The sequence below is a fragment of the Miniopterus natalensis genome, chromosome 1 (assembly GCF_054644295.1).
Source record: "Miniopterus natalensis isolate mMinNat1 chromosome 1, mMinNat1.hap1, whole genome shotgun sequence".
Classification (NCBI taxonomy): domain Eukaryota; kingdom Metazoa; phylum Chordata; class Mammalia; order Chiroptera; family Miniopteridae; genus Miniopterus; species Miniopterus natalensis.
In genome coordinates this window covers 21400496-21419545 of record NC_142081.1, presented here as the reverse complement: position 1 = coordinate 21419545, position 19050 = coordinate 21400496, and the positions used below count along the sequence as shown (strand labels likewise).

The window sequence follows — 19050 nt, the reverse complement described above, 5'->3', positions numbered from 1 at the left end:
CTCACAAAGATGGACTTTTACTTAGTGATAGCTTTAGCCGTTAATTATGTTTAGCCAAGGTTAGCTTTCTGTTGCCAGCACCAATTTAAATTCTTTATGAATGATTTATGCAAACCTTCCCTTATGCTTTTTAAAAAACCCCGAGTTTTCTTCTCTGGTTTGGGTTGCTACCTGAACCAGTGTGCCCAGATTTGCAACTCCTTTAAATCCTAAATAAATGCTTTTCTTATTGATTTTTGCCTCCTGACAATTTAGATTAACAAGTTGTTTGAGGTCAACAGGGGGCTTAAAGTTTATACAGTTTGCAGATTTCTCTAATAAAAAGAACATGAAATTATGAATGTAAAATCAAGTACAAGGTCTTGGAAGAGGCCTGAAGTTTGATGAAAAAACAAAATCTACCACAGTGTAAAATCTATAATTTATGAAAAGTAGGAAAAGGTTTTCACCTCACATCCAGGATGAGGAGATACAATACCGTTTGCCTATATGAAACAATATGAGTCCAGTATACAACAATAATTATTACCTCATTCGGCTATTTTAACCCTTAAAAGTAATGACGCTGAGGTCCCACAGCAATATGCCAGGCCCCTTAGATGTGGCAAGGTGTGGAAGATAAGCATATGTACAAATAATACAAACAAAATACCATGATGCACATGTTAAAAGAAAAGACCTATGATTATTATCAACAGAGTGGTAAAACTCAATTCTAGTCCTGAACTCCTTAGCCAGCCAGAATGGGTTCTGGAGACGGCTTTGTGCCAGGTTCCTTCAGTCGCAACCCTGGTACAGCCCACTGCACAGGCCAATTGCTTTTGAGAGGCAGAAGAAATTCTTTCCCAAATAAAGTGGAGATTTTTCAGCCAGGAGGCTTTGAGCAAGTTCATGTGCGTCTGATCTATTTTTTTTTAATGTTTTTATTGGGTGTTTTTTTTCACCGTGAGTTCTTCTATGTTTAATGAGGTTAGACTTGTTGCTAAATAATTTTCTACATAAGTCATACTGGAGAGGCCTTGCTTCTTTTTATTGGTTTGAGAGAGAGAAAGGGAACGGGATAGAGAGAAAAGCCTCTAAGTGAGAAACCTCATTGGCTGCCTCCTGCACGCCCCCTACTGGGGACCGAGCCCGCAATCTGGCCTCGTGCGCCGGCCTGGAATCCCCACCGTTGCGTCACGCTGTCTGGGCTGACCGCTCTTACTTTCAAAAGTAGGTTATTAACGATTGGCAGGACGCTGGCCCTCCCGGCTCTGTTTAGCCGTCTGCTCTGCCCCTTTGGGCGCTCAGTCTGCAGATAGACGGCCTGCCATTAGAGGCTCTCTAACCAGTTCTTTCTCCCCAGCCCTGTGAAGTTGATCCGAGGTCTGAAGTTAAGCGGCAAAATGATGGCCTCATCTCCCGCTGTCCTGCGAGCACCTGGACTCTGCCGATGGGGCCTGAGAGGTTGGGCATGGCTGCCCAGGCCTACAAACTTGAGGCCTGGTGACCCGGTCTCTGGGGCCACTGTCCGGATGGCGGCGACAGTGACGGTGGAGCCCGGGGGCCGCTGCAGCTGGGACGAGCCCGTGCGCATCACCGTCAGCGACCTGGCTGCGGGGCAGCGGGTCACGCTGCGATCGTCCCTGCGCGACGAGAAGGGCGCGCTCTTCCGGGCCCACGCCCGTTACAGCGCGGACGCCCGCGGCGAGCTGGACCTGGCGCGCGCGCCCGCGCTGGGCGGCAGCTTCCCCGGGATCGAGCCCATGGGGCTCCTCTGGGCCCTGGAGGCCGAGAAGCCCGGCCTGCGTCTGATAAAGCGGGACGTGCAGACGCCTTTCTCCGTGGAGCTGGAGGTGCTCGACGGCCACGAGCCCGAGGGCGGGCGGCTCCTCGGTCGGGCGGTGCACGAGCGCCACTTCCTCGCGCCCGGGGTGCGGCGGGAGCCGGTGCGCGCGGGCCGGGTGCGCGCCACGCTCTTCCTGCCGCCAGGTGAGTGACCCGCTTCCATTTCTTCCCGCTTTTTTCTTACCTCCTCCGCTTCTATCCAGAGGATGGAAGTAGCTCCCCATGTTCCGGAGGTCTGCTGGGCCGTGAAACGTCAAGCAGACAGGAAGGGAATGTGAGGCTGGCTGGGAAGGTGGCTCTGCCCTTCCCAAACTGGGAGGCCAATGAAAGTATTTCCTGCTTGGCAAGAGCGGCTCGGTTGGTGGAGTAGTTCACTTGGTTGGGAGTCGTGCTGTACACCGAGCGGTAGGATTCCTGGTCGTGGCACATGCTTTGGTTGCAGGTTTGATTCCCAGTTGCAGCACGTGCGGAGGGCAGCTGACTGATGTTTCTCTCTCTCATGATGTCTCTCTCCCCACTCCCTCCCTCCCTTACACTGTCTTTAAAAAAAAAAAAAAAAATGGAGGCCAGCGGTTGAGCTTGGACCTAGGATCCAGGACACCCGGTTAGATTCCCGGTCTGGTTGCGGGCTCCATCCCCAGCAGGAGGCATGCAGGAAACAGCTGATCAGTGACAACTCTCTCACTGATGTTTCAACTCTCCTTCTCCCGTCCTCTCTCTGAAATCAGTAAAGATATATATAGTTTTTAAAGTGGAAAAAATATCCTTCGGTGAGGATTAACCAATATATATATGGAAAAGACAGTTGTAATTTTTTAAAAACCATTTATAGGGAGCTTCAGTTTTTAATTTCTTAAAGGTTTCTCAATTTTAAAACTTTGCTTATAATTCCCACAGTACATTAAGGCTTAAGAAAATTAGCATGAAGGATGAAGGCCTCTTGCTATTAACTGGAAATCTTCTGAAATTATTGGATAATTTTTCCATTACATAAAGAGCAATTGGCCAATGAATAAATAAAAATATGCTTATCTTACCCTGGCTGAGTGGCTGTCAATTGGAGCATTGGGGGTTCTAGTCTCAATCAGGGCATATACCTAGGCTGAGGGTTCAATTCCAGGTCGGGGTGTGTACAGGAGCAGACAGATGTTTGTCTCTCACACCGATGTTTCTCTCTCTCCCCCTTCCTTCCTCTCGCTCTAAAATCAATAAACATATCCTCAGGTGAGGATTAAAAAAAATAATGCTCATCCTATTAGGAATCAGGGAAACACAAAATAAAACTACACATTTCACACCCTCAAAATTTGCCAAAATTTAGAAGTCTAATATTACTAATTGTTAACAAGTATGCAGAGGAAAGGGAATTCATACTGCTAAAAGGAATATATTCATCTACCCCTGGAAACAATTTTTTATTGTTGTTAATCCTCACCAGAGGATATTTTTTCCATTATTATTATTATTTTTTTTTTTAGAGAGAGTGGAAGGTCGAGAGAGAGGAAGCAGAGAGAAACATTGATGTGAGAAACACATTAATTGGTTGCCTCCTGCACACGCTTCAACTAGGGCCAGGGATCAAAACTGCAACCCAGGTATGTGCCCTTGACCTGGAATCGAATATTTGACCCTTCAGTCCATGGACCAGCGCTCTAACCACTGGGCCAGGGCTGGAAACATTTTTTTTTTTTTAATCTTCACCTGAGGCTATTTTTTCCATTGCTTTTCAGAGAGAATGGGGGAGAGGGAGAGAGGGAGAGAGAGAGAGAGAGACATCGATGTTAGTGAGAAACATCAATTGGTTGCCTCCTGACCTGGGTGGGGATTGAGCCTGCAACTGAGGTATATGCCCTTGGCTGGAATTGAACCCAGGACCCTTCAGTCAGTGGGCCAACGTTCTAACCACCGAACAAAATTGGCTAGGGCAACAATTTTTTACTTAGAAAGTAGACTGTATCATTCTACTCCTAGTACATGTGCACCAAGAGGTATTGTTTTAAGAGCAAAAACAACTGCAAACAGCCCAAATGTCCATCAACAGTAGAAATGGCAAACTGAAGTATATTTTGAGCAGCAAAAGCGACTGAACTACAGCTTCAGGAATCAACATGAATGAATCTCAAAAACTGTTGAATGAAATAATCAAGTCTCTGAACAATACATTCAATTTCATTCCATTTAGATAAGATTCAAAAAATAGGCACAATAAACAAAATACTGTTTAAAGCACACACATAAGTTGTAATATGGTAAAGAAATCAAGAGAATAAAGTCCAGGACAGTGGAAAGGGAGGTAAGCACAGATAGTCAGGGACTTTTGATGGTTAGCACTAAGTGATTTTTTAAAAAATGGTGGGTATAAAGTGTTTGCTTTATTATTATTCTTTAAATTTTCATGTTAAATACAAACTTTTTATGTAAATGGTGGAAATATCCAGTAAATGGAACCATACAGGGTATGTAGCCCTTTGTCTGGCGTAAAGCATTGGAGATGCATTTGTGTTGTCCTGCGTATCAGTAGTTCCTTCTTCTTGCTCTAGTAGTACCCCATTATATGGATGCACCACCGTGGTTTAAGTCTTTGAAGATTATGAATAAAGTCACTCCAAACACGTGCATACAAGTTTTTGTGTGAACACAAGTTTTCATTTCTCCTAGGTAGATATACCTAGGAGTGAGATTGCCAGATCACATGCTAAGTGTATGTTTAACTTTATACGAAATTGTCCAACTGTTTTCCAAAGTGGCTGTATCCTTTTGCATTTCCACCAGCAATGTATGAGGGTTCCAATTGCTCTGCACCCTCACTAGCATTTGCCATTGTCAACTTTGTGGGGACAGGGAAATGATTTTGCTGTTTTCATTGTCTGTAAATTATTTTTAATCACAAAAATAATACACAATCTTTGTAAAAATCTGTGGGGTTTTGACACTCTGGGTGTAGAGGGGGATGTGGATTTAGTCTACGCCATTGTCTGGATCTTTGAAGACCGGGGGTCTTTCAGCATTTCTGATTGTCAATAGAAAACTTTAACATTACCAAGCAGGAAACAAATGGTTTTGACATCACTGTAAAGAGTTTCAGGAATAGTTTAGTTTTGTGCTTTGTTTCTTCCAAAGAACCTGGGCCCTTTCCTGGGATTGTGGACATTTACGGAGCTGGAGGTGGCCTTCCGGAATATCGAGCTAGTCTGCTGGCTGGGAAGGGTTTTGCTGTGATGGCTCTGGCTTATTATAACTATGAAGACCTCCCCAAGGGCATGGAGAACATCCATCTGGAGTACTTTGAAGAAGCTGTGAACTACCTGCTTAATCACCCTCAGGTTGGAATTTTTCTAAGTTTTGTGGTCTACATATCAGGAGTGCTCTTCATAAATGCTCTTGGTTTTCAAGAACTTGACAAATTCATGACAGCCACTCCCTACCCCAACACACTACTTTTTATAGTCACTTCTCATAGACAGTTTCTATGCAATTATGTATTATTATGATATATTTCCTGCTAGTAAAGAAGTTCTCAGTTGGCATTATGGAATTTTAAATTCTAGTGGTTTATAGTATTTCATAATGAGCCCCAACACATTTGAGAACCCTGGGTTTGACACAGGAAGTAGAGGGAAAGGGGAAAGGACGCTGCCTCCAGACAGACCCAGTTTAATGTCTGTGTTTAACAACCCTTTTCCTCCTGCTGCTGCCCCCCCACCCCATGAGAGAACAGTATTGTTTTAAAGGAAGAATTTGACGGCCAAAGAGCCTGCATACTAAGAAATGTTTTTGAGAGTTCTAGGCTCAGGGTGTCAGAAGATTATTTTACAATTCAGTTAGAGCTCATGGTAGATGAGTGACAGGGTCTACTGGAATCAGAATAAGATGTGTATAGTGAAAAGTTAAATCTGAGTTTTGATTTCACCAAATACTTGCTCTGGGGCTAGCTTCTGTTTCTTCCTTTGAAAAACTGGGATAATAGTATCATTTAATTCCTAATACTTTCATGAGGAATAAATGTTTGAAACCAGTCAAGGGTGCTGTTGTAGAAGCCATGAGGACAAAAAAAAAGACTGCTGTTGAGAGGTCAATCAAATGGCCATTTGTAACACAGGACTGTGGTAACTATGACAAGAGCAGTCCTTGTAGAATAGCACAAACCCAAATTACCCTGGAGGAGACAAGAAAGAAAACGACTAGGGACTTTTCCCACAAATTTTGCTGTGAAAGAGAGTAGAAAACTATGGCAAAGTGGATGTGGGGTCAAGGAATGGTTATTAAAATGTAAGAGGTACTAGAGCAGGAAGTACACTGATGGGAATGAGCCAGGAGAGAAGAAAGTTATGAAGGAGGGGAGAGAGAGTAGTAGTTGTAGGAGCAAAGTGATGAGAATGAGAGTGGGTGGGATCCCAAGCCAAGCAGAGGGATGGCCTTTGATCAGAACAGAGATTCTTCTTTGGGAAGCAGGAAGGCAGGCAGAGAGCTTGCGTTCATTTGGAACTCAGTAGATCTGGCAGGGGGAAATGAGGAAGAGTTCCTACTGGATAGCTTCTATTTTCTCCATGACGTATGAAGAGCTGGAAGTGAAGGAATAGAGAGGGGTTCAAGAGGCTTGAGAAGGTAGGAGAAGGTGTGAAATTGTGGCTGGAGAAGTGAAAAGCAAACACGGTGAAGTGTGGCAGGACCGATGGGCAGTACAGATGCGTGTTTGAAATGTGTGGTCATGAAATTAAAGATCTGCCAGCACAAATGTGTAGTTTCCCCCTCCGGCAACGTTCATTTGTACAAATGCAGGCCTAGAGGAAGTGAATAGGTGGGTTTAACCAAGATTATCACTTTTCCAGGCAAGTATGACCAAAGGAAGAAAGGTATTGGTAAAGAGTGCTTGCAAGGGATTGATAATAACAGTGAAGCTTGAAATCTAAGCTGGATGAGGTGGGAAGTGGCCATGAGAGAAATACTGATAGCAAAAAAAAAGCGGTAGTCAAGGTCACAAGTGATGGAAACAGATGGTACTAAAATGGCTAAACCGGAAGTATTTAAGATGGTGATCAGAGACTAGAATGCTTGCAGCTCAGATTTTGGAGATGAGGTACTTACTGATGATGACTTGGTTTAGGTTATGACAATCGGAATGGGTGGCTGAGGAGGGGTAGAAAAGAAGATCACTGAAAGTATGGAGGTCAAGGAACTGAGAGGCTAAAGTATTTAGTAGATCACCCACATGGTTGTTGAAGTCACCAACAATGGTGATGTAGAAATTGTGCAAAGGAAGACAGAAAGGAAAAATAACTAAGTGTCTCAGGATGCAAACCTTGATAAATGGCAGAGGCCAGATTCAGGCTCAGTTCTGACTGACTTCCAATTCCAGGCACTACTCACCAGATTGGTTGGTGAACTCATTCTTTTTCCTCTGTCCTTATCGCAGGTAAAGGGTCCAGGAGTTGGGCTGCTTGGGATTTCCAAAGGAGGTGAGCTCTGCCTCTCCATGGCCTCGTTTCTGAAGGGCATCACCGCTGCAGTCATAATCAATGGCTCCGTGGCCAATGTTGGAGGGGCCTTACACTATAAGGGTGAGACCCTGCCTCCTGTAGGTTTAAACGTAAGTCGAATCAGGATAACCAAAGATGGCTTTGCATACATTAGGGATGCCCTGAACAGCCCTTTGGAAGGACCTGACCAGAAGAGCTTCATTCCTGTGGAAAGGGCTGAGAGCAGCTTCCTGTTCCTTGTAGGTCAGGATGACCAGAACTGGAAGAGTGAATTCTATGCTAATGAAGCCTCTAAACGCTTACAGGCCCATGGCAAGGAGAAGCCTCAGATCATCTGTTACCCAGGGACGGGGCACTACATCGAGCCTCCTTACTTTCCCATGTGCCGGGCTTCCCTGCACACCTTAGTGGGTAGACCTGTCATTTGGGGAGGAGAGCCCAGGGCTCATGCCATGGCCCAGGAAGATGCTTGGAAGCAGCTCCAGACTTTTTTCCACAAACACTTGGGTAGGGAAAAGGAGATAATCCCACCAACACTTTAATCTTTGATTGTGTGGCATCTCTGATGCTAATTTATCCCGGGAACAGCTGTTGCAATTAGTGTGTAAGTGTAGTTTTTTTCTTTTTAATAATTACTTTAGAGTTTTTCCCTCCTCGCTGTTAAAATAAACTTAGCAATGAATTTTCAAGATTTTTATAAACTACGTGCCTTTTCAGTTTGGGAGGAAAGTGATTCTGTAGAAAACACAACAGATGGAGAAGGCATACCTTTTAGTCTCTCCCAACACACAAGGCTTTAGTTCTGAAAGAAAAGTAACACCGATTAACAGTGACTCATACATAATTGGTGCTCAGTAATGACTTAATTATTTACTATCACTTGTTGAATATGTTTAATAATTAGATTTGATTAATAAAATATTACCTACCATAGAAGAAAAGCACATAATACCAAAAATATCAGATTTGAGGTTTTCCTTTAAGAGTGGAAGTGAACAGCTCTGGCCAGTGTGTCTTAGTGGTTGAGCGTCGTTCAGTGCACTAAGAGGTCACAGGTTAGATTCCAGGTGAGGGCACATGCCCAGGTTTCGGAGTCCATACCCAGTAGTGGATGTGCAGGAGGCAGCCCATCGATGTTTCTCTTCCATGGATGTTTCTCGTTCCCTCTCTATCTCCTTCCTCTCTCTCTAAAATCAATAAAAAACCATATTTAAAACAAAACAAAAGAATGGAAGTGAACATCTTAGCTGTAAATTACTAGTTAGGTTACTACTTACATGTAAAACTACTAAAAATTTTCATAGCAAATGTATTTTCAGTTCTTTGATATCTTCTCCTTGGATGAATAAGTATTCTCCTACTGCTAATAAATTTTAAGTTATGTTTCTGTTTACACATATGGGCCTTTATGATTTAGTTGTTTTGAAAGCTGGCAAAACATTTAGATGAATTACATAAGTGATTTTAACAATGATTAATGTGAAAATAAATGATTTAATATTTACATCACTGATATAAATAAATAGTTCCACAATAGGCTTACTACACTTTTCTTAAAGCCTAATGTATTTAAAATTTAAAAATGCCTTAACTTATGATTATGGTGTTAGTTTCTCAATTATCTTTTTATTTTTTTAATATATATTGATTTCAGAGAGAGGAAGAGAGAGGTAGAAACATCAATGATGAGAGAGTTGTCATTCATCGGCTGCCTCCTGCATGTCCTGGACTGGGGACAGAGCCTGCAACCCAGGCGTGTGCCCTGACTGGGAATCGAACGGGGATTTCCTGGAACCTAGGTAGATGCTCAGCCACTGAGCCACACCTGGCCAGGCCTCAATTATCTTTTTTAATAAAGTAATTCTTGACATTTTTCCACCTGAAAATCAAAAACAGTACAGTGCTTTTTGTTTGGTCAGCTTTTTCTTGTATGTGTGTGCTTGTCATTTAATCCTCACCAATCTTTAAGGCAGGTGAAATCTTTATTTTACCAATGAGGAAACAGAGTCTCAGAAGTTCTTCACACAGTAAATGTAGAGCTGGGGCTCAGTATCCCCAAATCCTGTTTCTTCTCTCTTTGTTAAGCTGCTTCCCTTATCTCTGTGGTTCTTCATTTTATTTGAGCGCAGAGCCATTTGTCCATCAATTCCTGCCTCTTCTCATCCACCCAGTAGAATGCACGTTTGTATACATTTGCTCACATTCACACACACAGTGTGGTGTTCTTAAGGTGCATCATGAATTTTCTTAAAGCCCATCCGTGCTCTCTGCAGGATAACCAGTTGGGAACTGTGGAGAGTAGTGGCAAAGTTGAACCAGCTCACTGGAGCTTTAAGGACATGTAAACTGTCAAACCGGTGTCATTTCTTAGTTTTCCCAAAAAAAATTTTATTTTTTACTGACATGTTGAAGTCTATCAGTGTCCAATATTTTGTTTTTATTTTTTGTCTTAGTTTTGTGGTGATATTACCACAGGTACTGAGTTTACTTCATTTCCTGAGTAATAAAAAAAAATTAGATGATTCCCTGTCTGGTGTAGAAAAATAGATGATTTCTTCAGCCTCGCAATCAGCCACCATCACTCTTGGGCATCTCTTCTCTGCATCAGCTCTTCAGAGTGTCAAGACAGAGTGCTGATTGAGCTGACAAGAATATTCTATCTTCCATACTTGTTGAGAGATTCGTCAGAAACAGGTTCTAGGAACATGACACAGACTTCTTACTTTCCTCACTATTTTGGCAACATACATTTGTTCACTATTTCAATACTTGTTACTATTCCAATGTCACAAAAATTTCTGCTAGGCAGAAACTTTACCTCTGTCCTCTTAGGGTTTCTGGTTGGGCCTGAGAATTAAATTGACATAAAACAGATGAACAAGAAAAAAGCTCACCAATTTTATTTTTACATGTACATAAAGTCTCTACAAGAAAACGAAGACCCAAAGAAGTTGCAAAACCTAAGTACATATATACTAGATTAAACAGTGGCAACTGTAGAAAAGTAAAATATACAGGGAAACTAAAGGAAGAGAAATTTTAACACGATCTTGTGCAGAATTCTCTCAGCCTTAAATCCTATTTCTGGTGATAAAACTGAATTTCATCTTCTGCTTTTAGGGGAAAGGGGAGGAATGAGTGCCCTTTTTGCACCTACTGTTTTTCAAGTGCCTTTAGCTCAAAATAATCAATATGCCAAAATGACATGTTTGGAAGTAGCATCCCCTGAGCCCCTTCACCTGACTTGTTTCCAAAGTGTCTCTCAGCCCCACTTGATTTTGAGAATTGAAGATAAACAGGGAGGAGAATTTTCATCTTGCAGTGAAATACTGCTATGTGCTTAATTTCTTCTTGTTTCCTAAAATGTATTTTCTAATGTCAAATTCCTTGTTCAAATCTAAGTACTCAACAGTCTTCTAAAAGTCAACTGCAAAATTCCATAATTAGTCTCATTAATAGTCATAACTTCTGTTAATCCCATATTTCCTTTCTTGGCTTCACTTTGAGCCTCTAAACAGCCATCAATACCATAACGGGTCTCCTCCACTGCTCTCAGGGATACTGCCAGGTGCCAGCATATATTACCAGGCTTCCTTATACAAGAGGTCCTGATTTTCATTTTGATACTGCCCTATGAGCTTCAAGGAAAGCTAACTCCACCCTGAAGCAAGGGCAATCAATGATGGTGACCCCTGTTTGGCTTAAGCCAATCTCAACATTCCATCCAGGGGAGAGTATGTGACTTCAGTGACATACTTGGAACTCTCTCTTTCCCACTAAACACGAACAAAGAAGCATGAAACCCCAATTACTCTGACAGACACCTTCTGATATTGCAAATGGCAGAGCAGATAGAAACAGTTCTTGGTGTCATCACTAAGCAAAAGCAGAAAAACACTAAAGCCCTGGCTGGTGTGGCTCAGTGGTTAGAGAGTCGGCTCCCCCCCAAAGGATCTCGGGTTCGATTCCCAGTCAAGAGCACATACCAGGGTTGCCGGATCCATCCCCCCTGCCCAGGATGTGTGCAGGAGGCAATGGGCCTGTGTTTCACATTGATGTTTCTCTCTCTCTCCCTCTCTCTCTGAAATCAATTTTAAAAATATTTAAAAATATATATCCTCGGGTGAGAATTAACCAAAAAGGGGGGGAGGGGGTAGACACTAATGAAAACACACTGAAGGGTTAATTCCCATTAAATGCAGTCAGAAAAAAATCGAACTGGTTTTGTGGGAGCCAGGATAGAGCACTTTGGGGAAAGGGAAAGTGGTTCTGGAGCGCTGGCAATGTGTGTGTTTCTCCATCTGAGTGCTTGCTTACCCGGCTGTGTTCAGGACGTGACAATTCGCCGAAGTGTACATTTTCAGGATTTGTGCACTCTTCTGTATTTACGTTATAATCCACTAAAAGTTTTTTTTAAAGCTACCCTTTTCCACGGGAGAGGCTGGAATTCTTGGAATTCTGCCTAAACTCAGTTCTGGTTTCACCACGAACCGATAACCCGACTTGCATTTCACGAGCGGAGAGTGGTGGGAGGCTAAGAAGCATCCTCGCGGTTGGGCGCCACACCCAGACCCCAGGCCGTCCCTGCGCTCCCCGCCCCATCAGGAGAGCTTCGAGCTTTTACCTCTGAGGAGTCCCGAGTCCCGGGCGCGAAGTCCACGGCCCTGAGGAGATCAGACGCCTCCAAAAGCGACTCGGTCACCGACGGCTCCCGGAGCCTGAGAACGCCTGATCCCGTGCGACCTCCCAGCGCGCTCCCCGCAGGCTGGGACGGGATTCGGACCCCAGCCGGCGCTTCCCCGCTCGCGGTCCGACCCCGGCGCAGCGCGCGCCCGGAATGGCGGCGACCGTGACGCTGGAGCCCGCGGGCCGTTCCCTCTGGGACGAGCCCGTGCGCATCGTCGTGCGCGGCCTGGCCCCGGAGCAGCGGGTCACGCTGCGATCGTCCCTGCGCGACGAGACGGGCGCGCTCTTCCGGGCCCACGCGCGCTACCGCGCCGACGCCCGCGGCGAGCTGGACCTGGCGCGCGCGCCCGCGCTGGGCGGCAGCTTCGCGGGGCTGGAGCCCATGGGGCTCCTCTGGGCCCTGGAGGCCGAGAAGCCTTTCTGGCGGTTTCTGAAGCGGGACGTGCAGACGCCCTTCGCAGTCGAGCTGGAGGTGCTCGACGGCCACGAGCCCGGGGGCGGGCGGCTCCTGGGCCGGGTGGTGCACGAGCGCCGCTTCCTCGCGCCCGGGGTGCGGCGGCGGCCGGTGCGCGCGGGCCGGGTGCGCGCCACGCTCTTCCTGCCGCCAGGTGAGCCTGGGTTGCTGCTGGCGGAGGGCGGGAGGGGGCGTGCGTGTGTGCTTGGCCCTTGGTAATTTCTGGTACCGCTTTAAGGGAGTTCGGCTCCGGGCAAGGTCAGAGAAGTTGGCATTAACTAAATCAGTGGCCGAACAACCAAACTAGAGTATTTTGATATGTTAGGCTCTGTGCTATGCTTTTTGTTTGTATAATCTCTTTTGATGTATATAATATCCCAATGAGGCGAGTACTGTAATTATGCAGATCAAAAAACAGGGTCAGGGTCGATAGGTATGTTGGCCACTTTGCTATTAACTACCCTCCAGATCTCTACAGCATCAGCCCTACAGGTCTTATGCAAAATTATGGTCAAGGAAGCTATTGCCATGTTGCCCTTCTCTAGTGTCCTGGGTACACTGGGCTCTTCTCCACCTCATGTTCCTCTCTACCACAGATCACACTTCAGCCTTTACTTCCTTCCTCGCCTGAAGTCATCTCTAGGTATTTTTCTTTCCTCTCTCTAAATGAGCAGCTGAAATATTAATACACACAAAAAGCCAAGAGTTGATGCAATACAACATAAAAATTTGTTTCAAGATTCTTAATTCTATGTCCAATCCTCTACCAGAACACTGCAAACGAGCACAGTCTGAAACCTGAAATTCCTCCTTTCATGATATAGTCATTAATGAAAACTGTTATTCCCCTTACAATTAAAGAGCCTTAGAACCTTGCAGATAATTTATAACAGAATCATATGAAGGGTAAACTCATCAATGAGAAGGTATACCTTGCAGATTTTCCTCCCCCCAAGGAACTTCTTTTCTTTTTCAATAGTGACTCAGGGAGCAGTTTTCTTCCCTTTTTTTTTTTTTTTTTTTTAATATGTCGCTATTGATTTCAGATAGAGGAAGGGAAAGGGGGAGAGAGAGAAACATCAGTGATGAGAGAGTCATTGGTTGGCTGCCCCCTGCATGTCCCCTCCTGGGGGTCAAGCCCGAAACCTGGGCATGTGCCCTGACTGGGAATCGAACTGGGATTTCCTGGATCCTAGGTCGATGCTCAATCTCTGAGCCACGCCGGCCGGGCTGTTTTCTTCCCTTTGATTCACAGGAACCCATTAAGTAATTTAGAAAGATCCCTAAAAGGAAAGCAAAATCTTTAAATGATATAATTCCTTCCCTTTATAATATTCCCTTCTCTAGGACCTGGACCTTTCCCAGGGATCATTGATCTCTTTGGTATTGGAGGGGGCCTGTTGGAATATCGAGCCAGCCTTCTGGCTGGCCATGGCTTTGCCACATTGGCTCTAGCTTATTACGACTTTGAAGATCTCCCCAAGGAATTTGACAGAAATACGGACTACTTTGAAGAAGCCGTGTGCTACATGCTTCAACACCCCCAGGTTCTCCTAATGTCCTTTATTGTATCATTCTCTCTAGATTTATCTCCATCACTTTGCACTCACTTGTGCCAGCTGCTGCTGGTGCTGCTCTACTTCTAACTTGTTAGCTTTGCATACTTGTTTTTTAATCTTTTTCTGACAACAGAGTATGTTCTCAGATTTTGATCTCAGATTTTGATCTGAATTTGCCCACCTATTTCACAAGCAGAGCACTACTTAATTGGACTCTGAAATCTTACTTTGTTTGTATGAAGTTAATCATTTGCTGACATATTTAGATGGGGTCTGGTGAATGATTCACTTCTTGAAACAGAACGTGGTTCCATACAGTTAGATAGCCATCCAGGCATGTTGAGACTTTGGTCATGCCCACCTGAACTTGACAGGCTCCATGACTCAGCATTCTCTAGTGGACAATGCTCTGGAATGTGTGTAATCAATTCCCAAACTTGCCAGTAAGTTTAAGATTTGTTTGCTGTGTGTCCAGCCAGATATTCTTTACTATGTGAGAAGAAACTCCTATCAGCTTAGTTTGGTTTTCTTGGGCCCAGTTCACAATTAAAGCTAGCAGCACATCTAGTTACTTTTAGAAAAACATTTTTCTATTGGGTAGGTTCTTGACTCTTCTTCCTCTTTTCTTCCAGGTAAAAGGCCCAGGCATTGGCCTTCTGGGCATTTCTTTAGGGGCTGATATTTGTCTTTCCATGGCCTCCTTTTTGAAGAACATCTCAGCTACAGTTTCCATCAATGGGTCTGGGTTCAGTGGAAACAAAGCCATATGCTACAAGGAGACTTACATCCCGCCATTGGGCCATGACCTGAGGAGAATCAAGGTCTCTTCCTCAGGCTTCCTGAACATTGTGGATATATGGAATGATATTGTAGGAGGGTGTGAACACCCCAGCATGATTCCAATAGAGAAGGCCCAGGGACCTATCCTCTTCATCACTGGTCAGGATGACCATAACTGGAGGAGTGAGTTATATGCCCAAATAGCCTCTGAACGCTTACAGGCCCATGGAAAGGAAAAACCTCAGATCATCTCCTATCCTGGGACTGGGCATTATATTGAGCCTCCTTACTTCCCCATGTGCCCAGCTTCCTTGCACAAACTAATGGAAAAGCCTGTAATCTGGGGTGGGGAGCCCAGGGCTCATTCTAAGGCCCAGGTAGATGCTTGGAAGCAAATTTTGACCTTTTTCTACACACATCTTGGAGGTACCCCGAAGGGAGCTTCCCCTAAATTATAGTGCATTGGTCTGTTGTTGATATGGGAGATACAAGGTGAGATTCTAGTGTTTAATAACCTTAAGTGAATAAATTGTTCCCTGAATAATATCAAATTCATGTCATTGGTATTAATGATATATTTTAGGTAACTTTTTTGAATAAGTTATTTTTTTTCACTAATTTTATTAATGTAACACATGTCTACTGTAGAAGGTTCAATTAAAGGTATACCAAAAAATGAAAAGCATCCTCACTGTTAAAATTTATGTTTTCTTCTAGATTTCTTTACTTAACACTTTGAGACATAGATGAAATTTAAAGCTGAACAAATAATGGGTTACTTTTTCACTGGAAGAGAATGGTCATCCAATGTTTAGTACTAGTTCAACTACTGGTAGCAAGGTAGAATTTTCATTGGCCAAAGGCGTACAGCCTGGCCGGTGTGGCTAAGTGGTTGGGTGTGGACCTATGAACCAGGAAACAGAGGTTCGATTCCCAGTCAGGGCACATGTGCGATCCCCAGTAGGGGGTGTGCAGGAGGCAGCTGATCAATGATTCTCTCTCATCATTGATGTTTCTATCTCTCCTTCTCCCTTCCTCTCTCTGAAATAAAAATAAAATTAAAAAGTGTATAGAGCCCGGCCGGCGTGGCTCAGTAGTTGAGCATCGACCGATGATCCAGGAGAGGGGTGTTCAATTCCTGGTCAGGGCACAGACCTGGGTTGCAGGCTCGATCCCCAGTGCAGGAGGCAGCCAATCAATGACTCTCTCATCAGTGATGTTTCTCTCTCTCCTTCTCTCTTCCTCTCTCTGAAATCAATAAAAACATATTTTTTATAAAAGTACAGAGAAGTGTTTTTCTGTATCATAGCGGGAGTTTTTTGTTTTTCTCATTAACAGGTGTGGTTTTTTTAATATGTTTTTATTGATTTCAGAGAGAGGAAGGGAGAGGGAGAGAGGGATAGAAACATCAATGAGAGAATCATTGACCGCCTGTCTCCTGCATGCCCCCTATTGGGGCTTGAGCCCGAAACCAAGGCATTGCCCTGATGAGGAATCTAACCGTGACCTCCAGGTTCATGGATTGATGCTCAACCACTGAGCCACACCATCCGGGCTCATTAACAGTTTACAGGCAATATTATTTTGTATTAGTTTCAGGTGTACAGCATAGTGGCCAGACAATTATATACTGTATACCCTGTTAGTTCCAGTACTCACCTGACATAACACATAGTTATTATAATATTATTGACTATACTCCTTGTGCTGTACTTTATTTACATCCCTGTGACTATTTTGTAACTACCAATTTGTATTTCTTAATCCCTTCACCTTTTTCACCTAGTCCTCTCACCCTCCTCCGCGATGACAACCATCAGTCTGTTCTCTGTATCTGAGTCTGTTTCTGTTTTGTTTGTTTATATGGTTAGATTCCATATATAAGTGAAATCATATAGTATTTGCCTTTCTCTGACATTTCAGTTGCATAATACCCTCTAAGTCCATCCATACTGTTGCAAAAACTGAGATTTCATTCTTTTTTATGGCTAATATTCCACTGTATTTGTGTACCACAGACTTTTTATCCACTCCTCTATTGATGGAAACATCAATGTCTCTCTCTCTCTTTCCTCCCTCCTTTCCTCTCTAAAAAGCAATGGAAAAAAATCCTCAGGTGAGGATTAACAAAAAAAATGCTGTTATAAATACTTTATATGTTTTAATTAACTTAATGATACAGAAGATCATATGAGATATCTAACAAGTCTAATTGGATGTAGAGTTCTAGAGAAAGAAAGAAATGGGGCTGAAGTGGTATTTAAAGGAATAATGGCTAAGAATTTTCCAGAACTGACACAGGACACCAACCCTCAATTTCAAAAAGCCCTATAAATTCCAAACCAGATTTAAAGAATAAATAAATCCACACTGAGATATCATGATGAAATTAAATAAAATCAAAGTCAGAAACTTAGAGGCAGATAATGAAAGAAAAAACATGTAGATTAACTTCAAAGGGTGACAATTAGACTGATAGGTGACTTATCACAGCAACAAGAAATAAGGAAAGCAGAATGATACCTCCAATGTGCCAAGAGAAAATAATTGTGAACCTGGAACTCTATATCCAGAAAATAATTAGGACAAAACAAAAGTATTTCTAATCAAAACTAAAAGAGTTTGCTATCAACAGATTCTCACTAAAGGAAACTGTAGCTCTTCAAAATGTGGTCCTTGGATAGGCAGCTTCAGCATCACCTGAAAGCTTGTTAGAAATACAGAAACCCAGGTCCCACCCTAGACCTACTAATTTGGAATCTGCTTTTTAACAAGACCCTTAAATAATTCATATGTACATTAGAGTTTAAAATGCACTGCTAAAAGTGGTTCCAGCCCTAGCTGGTTTGGCTCAGTGGTTAGAGTGTTGGCCCGCGGACTGAAGGGTCCTGGGTTCGATTTTGGTCAAGGGCACTTACCTCCATTGCAGGCTCGATCCCTGGCCCTGGTTGGGGCGAGTGTGGGAGGCAACCAATCGATGTGTCTTTCTCAGGTTGGTGTTTTTCCCTCCCTCCCTCCCTCCCTGAAAAGCAATGGAAAAAAATATCCTCAGGTGAGGATTGGGGTAAAAACAGTGATTCCAAATGGAAAGTCTGAGATTCAAGAAGAAAAGAAGACTCTCTAGCAGATAAAGTAAATACATGGGTAAAATCTAAACAATCATTTTATATATATATATACATATATATGTGTGTGTGTGTGTATATATATATATATATATATATATATATATATATATGGTTGTTGCTAATCCTCACCTGAGGATAATTTTTCCATTGATTTTTAGAGAGAGTGGAAGGGAGGGAGGGAGGGAGCGAGGGAAAAATATCGATGTGAGAAAGATACATCAATCAGTTGCCTCCTGTATGCACCCCAACTGGGCCCAGGGATCAAACCTGAAACCCAGGTACATGCTCTTGACCAGGAATCAAACCCTCAACCCTCCGGTCCAATGGCGGACACTAACCAATGAGCCACACTGGCCAGGGCAACTATATTTTTTAAAAGCAATGATATCTGGTGGAGTTAAACAAGGAAAGATAGACATAAACTACATGAAAAAAGCATATCAGTCTGGAGGGAAAATGAATGAATTTAAAGTGTTCTCAGGGCCTAGTATTATTTAGAAAGAAGGTAAAAATATTAGCTAACTTGGGACTTTGGTAAATTAAGCATGTATGTTTAAATTTCTAGGTTAACCAATGGAAAAATAAGAAGTATATAATCTCTGCACTGATATGGGTAAGGTGGGGACTGAATGACAAAATGACAACAGCAGCAACATAGGTTTCCTTCACCAGTCATTAGGAGAGCATGGAGCAGTGTTTCGTTCTGTTCATACAAGAGTTGCTTGGTCAAGTTCCCTGGTCATTGCTTACTGGTGATTTAATAAAATGACAACAGTAATTGATGTAGTGCCTGAAAGAGTTAATCTCTCAAACTCCCCAGTAAGGGCTACAGCTAGGGCAAAACTCTTGGCAAGCCCTCAACTTGGTAACCTTCATAGTTCAAAGTTCTAATGAAAGTTCTAGGAACAAAACCAAGAAAAGGCTCACCAGGATAAGGGTGAAGCTGTTTTTTGTGCCCAGACAGCAAGTGGTGTTTTGAAAACTATACCTTCCATTTAACCTAATCTCTCTGAATGTAGGGAGCCTTCCCTTAAAGACAAAGAATGAGGTCCCTCAAAGCGAGAGATATGTAGCCCTAATGTCCTTTCTTTCTAGGCCCATTACAATATCAGAGTCCTCTGGAGAAACTATATGTTTGA

The 19050-nt window shown here is 43.4% G+C and overlaps 2 protein-coding genes across 2 annotated transcripts; both read left to right on the top strand.

Annotated features, from left to right (window-relative positions):
• The first annotated feature begins 1166 nt into the window (after nt 1–1166).
• LOC107533473 (acyl-coenzyme A thioesterase 1-like) lies at nt 1167–8414 on the top strand. Its single transcript, XM_087819315.1, has 3 exons — nt 1167–1971; nt 4948–5150; nt 7241–8414. The coding sequence occupies exons 1-3, from the start codon at nt 1386–1388 to the stop codon at nt 7844–7846; spliced, it is 1395 nt and encodes a 464-aa protein (XP_087675441.1). The 5' UTR covers nt 1167–1385; the 3' UTR covers nt 7847–8414.
• Nucleotides 8415–11923: 3509 nt separating this feature from the next.
• Nucleotides 11924–15465, top strand: LOC107533453 (peroxisomal succinyl-coenzyme A thioesterase). Its single transcript, XM_016208137.2, has 3 exons — nt 11924–12598; nt 13792–13991; nt 14636–15465. Exons 1-3 carry the CDS (start codon nt 12142–12144, stop codon nt 15239–15241), a joined length of 1263 nt encoding a protein of 420 aa, XP_016063623.2. The 5' UTR covers nt 11924–12141; the 3' UTR covers nt 15242–15465.
• Nucleotides 15466–19050: the final 3585 nt, after the last annotated feature.

What these genes read in the sequence shown, in the direction of transcription:
- LOC107533473 (XM_087819315.1), top strand. Translation starts at nt 1,386, where the DNA reads ATGATGGCCTCATCTCCCGCTGTCCTGCGAGCACCTGGACTCTGCCGA. An exon ending in CACGCTCTTCCTGCCGCCAG is followed by an intron (nt 1,972 to 4,947) that starts GTGAGTGACCCG and finishes TTTCTTCCAAAG; the next exon opens with AACCTGGGCCCTTTCCTGGG. An exon ending in ACCTGCTTAATCACCCTCAG is followed by an intron (nt 5,151 to 7,240) that starts GTTGGAATTTTT and finishes TCCTTATCGCAG; the next exon opens with GTAAAGGGTCCAGGAGTTGG.
- LOC107533453 (XM_016208137.2), top strand. Translation starts at nt 12,142, where the DNA reads ATGGCGGCGACCGTGACGCTGGAGCCCGCGGGCCGTTCCCTCTGGGAC. An exon ending in CACGCTCTTCCTGCCGCCAG is followed by an intron (nt 12,599 to 13,791) that starts GTGAGCCTGGGT and finishes TCCCTTCTCTAG; the next exon opens with GACCTGGACCTTTCCCAGGG. An exon ending in ACATGCTTCAACACCCCCAG is followed by an intron (nt 13,992 to 14,635) that starts GTTCTCCTAATG and finishes CTTTTCTTCCAG; the next exon opens with GTAAAAGGCCCAGGCATTGG.